Raw genomic sequence first — 6,000 nt, 5'->3', positions numbered from 1 at the left:
GGGTTCCTCAAATCATGTTATCAAAATTCTTATTTCCTCTCCATACAATCACTAAATGCATCACCTGGGAACAAACAATATACAAAATGTGAGGGAACTTAAAATTGACTCCCATGGGTATCAAATGAGGTCCCTTCCCATTTATACTCTTTGAGGACATTTTATTCAAATCCCTATGAAAACATAATAAAAGTCATTGCTAAAACATTTCTTAAAACTTAAAGGAAATCCACTAATATCCGACAATGAGTCTTGATAATAAATATAACAACCTTTATTGACCAAATTTATTAATTAACTATATTAAATTGATAGATTAAATAATCAAGAATTGATTTAACCCTTATGATAGGTTGAGTTTTCAACTACACCTTGTGCTCTAGAAGGAATATGAAAACTCTCTCACGAAACCATAACTGTTATCAACTATTAATTCATTATAATCCTTCATCTGCAGATATGGTTAGCCATAAGGCCCTTATTCATCATTCTATTTAGGCCTGATACATAACATAAATCATTGGAAAACACCACAAAGGTGATTAGATTCTCTAGATGAGATTATTTGCCCTTGGTATGAGAGAATATTGACTCAAAGAATATGATGCATTTAAATTCATTGATCCCCCAAGTCTAAGGACCACTAACACAAATTTGACATGAAATAACTTTGTTGATTTTAGGTATAATAATATTCAGTGATTTATACATGTCAATTTAATCAACTCTTTTCGTATAGAGCACCCATTATTTGTCTTTAGTCTCTCCACACTAATGGTTATAGGTTGGACATGCTCGTTACATGAGCAGGACTAGAAAGTGTTACTATTTCTAGACATTTTGATGTTGTTCTTGAGTTGTATTCGGATATAAATATTTCAAACACATATTCAAAGACTAATGATAATTATGCTAGAATCGCATCATAGTTCACTTAGTCATTGTGTCCATTCATAGACCTTAGTTATAAGCTTCACATACACATTACAATAGTTATATTGTGTCAATAAATATTGAATGAGATTTAGAATGTGTGACTGGAATGCAGGATACATATATTTACATCAAGATATTCCTGTAATATTAGTCCCCCTAAGTCTTCATTAAATGTCAATCATTCTCGATACTAAATACATATAATATCATCTAACAAGCTTTGATGAATAGTAATGATGGCCTTCATTTGCGTCTGTTTCCAGTTATCATCCTCGACACCTTAATAACATTATTTTCAATCATGTAATGCCTTAATAACATCATTTTCAATCTAAATCTTCAAATTATCAACATCATGTCAAAAAATAATGGAATTCATGATTTATGAAGCCTTAACATGTCAAAACAAACCAATTTGCTTCGATACTACTTGGGAAGAATGAACACTCAGAAAAAACATATTTGGATGTGAAGGAATCCCAAATATTACGGGGATTATCAAAGTATCAATACAATGAGAATAAACTAGATGTCATTCTCATCCTCTCCACACCGTCGCATCGTCAGTGTCAAGTGAATACCCTTTACATCGATGGGGAGAGAGAGAGAGATGAGAGAAGAGAGGGAGACACTCTTTGTTCTATGAATAAGACTTAAAATAAATATCCAATAACGAGGATGAAAAACAAGGATACAACAAGCCTTTTAATAGGCACAAAAGCAACGACCTCAGTGGCCCCTCATCCTGGATAATAGGATCTGCGACAAAACTCCTTTCCTCTTTACCCGGTTGGGGGTTTGATACATCCCAACACATTATTAATATGATTCCTCTCCAATATTCACAAGTTTTGCCAAGCCATTAGCTTATACCACAATAATCCCTATGTAACGTGCATAATCAAGTGCATGATTCTCTCTGAAAACTACGCATTTATCTTCATTCATGCCTTGCAAGTTGAATTTGTGACCTATTGATGGATGAGGTTGAAAGGCCCGATCCCATAACAAGCACTCTTAAAAACCATAAAATCAATAGCAAGTAAATAGTTAGAGAATTGAAGATTTCTTTTCTGATTGATTCCGAGCCTTTTAAGCCATCTGAAAGTATGTAGGTATGACAATCTATGATGTTCTTGTGCGGAGGGCATTAAAGATTATGTTTAACTTGATCTCAAATGACTTTCCCACAAAAAAAAAATTATATGTTGTGTGATTATATGTGCGTGCTACAAAGCACTTGTTCATGACTTTACAGAGGGTATCAAAATTTATTTTCAATTTGATCTGTCCCGTGACTTCGCCCAAAATTTTATTTGTATGACTGTCCATGATGTACTTCTTCAGAGGTGCATCAAAAACTACATTTAACTCGATCTGTCTTATAACTCAGCCCAAAGCTTTTTACGTTGTATTACTTGTACGATGCAACGTCTGGGAGGGCATCGGAAACTATCTTCAACTTGATATGTTTCACGACTTTTACCAAAATTTTATATAGTTTAAAGAAAGCGATGCAAGACATGGAATCCACCAAATGTTTCCCGATCCGTTCCAGAATAATTATTTAGTCAACCGGGGGGGTGCTTATGTATCTCTCAGTATAAATAATTCCACCGACTATATACGTAACTATCGACTCCTCCATGTACGACTCTATCATTTATAGGTTCACCCACCCGCCTTGCATCAATCCATACACCCATATCGTCCACCAGACCTTCACATATCAAATGCGGGCCCGCTGTTCTAGCCGTTCGTTTCCTTCGATTCACGTAGGTGCTTCCACGTAGCAGACGTCGTACGCAGGAGATTAGAAGCTCTCAGAGCCTACCACGTAAGGCCCTTTGGTGGATGAAACCCCATCCACCAAGAATTTTCTTCCACTTACGGGCCATTAGAAATCAGAGATCCGGCCGCATACAATGGAGATGAAGATTACGACATGCAGGATAATAAAATACCCGAGAGAAGAACATCATGTTCTCAACATGGACATTGAAATGTACTGTCTTGATATTTAGATGGTGTCTTTGAATCCCGTAGTTAAGCCACAAAAAAGCTCTAGAAACTATAGAACAAACTAGAAAAATTCTGATACTGCAGACACGGATAAATGGAATTTCTCCCAAAACGACCCAAAAATCAGAAAGAAAATGTCATTTTGGATGAAGCGCTACTCTCAAAATATAGCTTTTTTATGAGGACATTAGCACAAAATTACATGGTCGACAGACGACAGTTAAATAATACGAGATGTGTGAATGAACATGGAGTAGATTCTCTTCAGCACGGCTCGGCTCGGTGGAAAATGTCATTTGAGTTAAAGACTCACAGCAGTTTGCCCCTTACATAGACATTCATACAAAACTACAAGATCGGGAGGAAATTACACGGGATGTGAGAATGAACAAGGAGTAGATTGTCATTTTCAGCAGCGCTGTGCTCGGTAGATCATCGGCGTGCGGGCCGGGCTCAGCAGCTGGTAGACTCCACCCTTGGTAACTTTGCACCCGGGGCGAATAAAATCCTGTTCAATCTCCCACAGAAGGCCCTGGAAAAAGTTTATATCGCAAGGCAAAACAAGAGGACCATCGTTTGTGTAGCCATACTCCATTTCAGCCTCGTCCAAGAGCGTTTTAAAGCGGGAATGATTAACATAATCCATCTTGATCAAGAACTTCTCCTTCTCAGATCCCACGCAGACAGTGAGATAGCCCTCCGGCACAACCCGGGTCTTCTCAGCTGCTACCTTCTTAAGCACATACGGCAATAAGCTCTCATCGAACGAGTTCTTCTTCCCGCGGCCTATAGAGCGGCAACGGTCCAGTGTCTTGAATATGATGCCCTTCTTCGTTCGGTCCATGGGTCGGAACTAGATCGTCGGGGAAGGGAAAAAGTATTAAGATTCAAGCTTACCAACTGTGCTAAAATTCTAGCTGATAGAAATGGCGCTGCGTTTCCTCTCAGGAAGGGGGTTGTTCTTCAACCTCACCAACCGTGTTAAAAGCTATAGTCAGGATGTTGTTCTTCAACAAAAAGGAGGGGACTTTGTGGGGGGAGAGCTGGCTTAGGAGGACACCCAGATGTCCGCTTCCATGAAAGCCTTTGCAGAGGGGAAAGGAGGAAGGAAGGGCCCGCTATCCTCTATCGTACACCTTATAGAACATAACATTTCCCCTTGGCAAGGCTCGGTTGCTCATAGAACAAGGCCCATACTGGAGTCACAGGGAGGAGAGATAACTGCTACCCAGCAGAACTAGACTTCAGACAGAGCTTGAGGGGAGAAGAAGATCTAGGTTTACCCTCTGTCTGAGGTTGGGGACGAAGAGAAGATGTTAGGGGAGGAGGTTATATATAGGGGAGGGGGCATTGGAAAGCGGACTCTTGCGTGTGGTGGCGCCTTCAGCTCAAAGACGTGTGATATGTGTCTCTTGGGGGCTAACGAATAAACGCCCCTTGTTGCCTTTACTTTGTTTTTCCATAAAGGTTCTCTGATACCAAACGAAAGAATATGAAATTGTGTGAGGACCCTTTCAAGGTTACGCAACGAAACCACGCACGGCTTCCTCTTTATTACTACAATTGACAAATATTATAGGAAATTAATGCAGGTCACATGCCTTAGCCTCTGTCGAGAGGGCAGAACAGCCCATCTGCCCATGGTTGATTGAGGGAGACGCGGCGATCAACGCCGTCCAGCCGATCTGTAGGTACAACCATGAATCTGAGAGTGGGGAAGGCGCCTCAGTTTTAAGGGGCTCTACAGTCATTTAAATCAGGAAAAAGAGAGGCAAAGCACACGTCAACGGTAATCAGCGCCTGTATCCGAAATCTGATACGATAGTTAAAGGGTGGTCAATTTGGAGCAGCCAAAACTCTTAGGAATACGTGGGGTCTCGATTGACCCAATCCTTTTCCCTCGATGAAATTGTCAACTTCGTCGGCCTGTAGATAGATAGATAGATAGATAGATAGATAGATAGATAGATAGATAGATAGATAGATAGATAGATAGATTGATAGATAGATAGATAGATAGATAGATAGATAGATAGATAGATAGATAGAGAGATAGATAGAGAGATAGAGAGATAGAGGGGGAGGATATTTAAATTTGGAGACGTCAAAGAACTGTTCTGATGCACCGCGAAATGTTTTCCAGATTGTTTCGCTCCTTAGCCCAAGTTGATGAGGTGAGAATTATTCTCGGTTTAATTTCTCTCATCTGAATATTCAAAGAGAGGCGATGAAGAGGTGCGAGAAGGACCGTATAGCTCTTCTGACAGCTTTACGATTGTTCTACGCGAACTACCAATTTAGCCCGTATACAAGCAATAATTGCGAGTTATTTAATCCCCTCGATTGTGATAGATTTCATGAGAATGACCGCGAGTCGGGACCGGATCGAATACTAAAAACTGAATCTCAGACAAGGGCAAATAAGTGTCTCTTTGTCTACATGTTGATTCTTGTTATAAATAACATAAAGTTATGAACGTAAGGTGGTTTTCGAATTGGGACCGCATCATGTTTAACCAGTTCGTGCGACGCCACAACTCGATTGGCTCCCGTCATTGTCGGGCTGCCAATCAGCTGAAAGGCTGTCGTAGAGTTTTTGGTTGTTCCAGCCAAGCGGTTTTTGCAGAACGACAAGAGAAGTAGTGAATTATTGCCCATCCATGAAATAAAATAATGGGTTCATCATCGCCATTCCAGGAATGTCGGACAAGAGGGCAGAAATTGGTTCGACGATCGCCATGGCCTCAGCTCATGCTTTCTTACCATTAGATCTTTTCTTAGAAATTCTGACAGTGTGCGCCTGAGAGAGTGAGAGAGAGAGAGAGAAGAGATGGAATGTCCGACCCTGGAGATGCGCTCAGGCGGAGTTGACATTTTGAAAACCGGAGCAGGTAAGAACTCGTACTGAAAACCGCCCAACGTTTTCTTTCCAGAAGACGAGACGTCCAGCCCTAGTGTTTTTAAACTTTTTAACTCTTTCTCTCTCACTCCCAGATTGCACATAGAGAATATTATCTCCTTAGAGTCTTCGTAAGGTCTCTT

The 6,000-nt window shown here is 40.2% G+C and overlaps 1 protein-coding gene across 1 annotated transcript; it reads right to left on the bottom strand.

The window, feature by feature from the left end:
- Positions 1-3,367: 3,367 nt before the first annotated feature.
- LOC144705985 (auxin-responsive protein SAUR50-like) lies at positions 3,368-3,802 on the bottom strand. The gene has a single exon (XM_078578871.1). It carries the CDS (start codon positions 3,800-3,802, stop codon positions 3,368-3,370), a length of 435 nt encoding a protein of 144 aa, XP_078434997.1.
- Between the last annotated feature and the right edge of the window lie 2,198 nt (positions 3,803-6,000).

This window comes from Wolffia australiana, chromosome 7 (assembly GCF_029677425.1).
Source record: "Wolffia australiana isolate 7733 chromosome 7, ASM2967742v1".
NCBI classification, from domain to species: Eukaryota; Viridiplantae; Streptophyta; class Magnoliopsida; order Alismatales; family Araceae; genus Wolffia; species Wolffia australiana.
This window is presented reverse-complemented; position numbering and strand designations above follow the sequence as displayed.

Bases quoted from the DNA above. Each gene is read 5' to 3' on its own strand.
- LOC144705985 (XM_078578871.1), bottom strand. From the start codon at position 3,802: ATGGACCGAACGAAGAAGGGCATCATATTCAAGACACTGGACCGTTGC.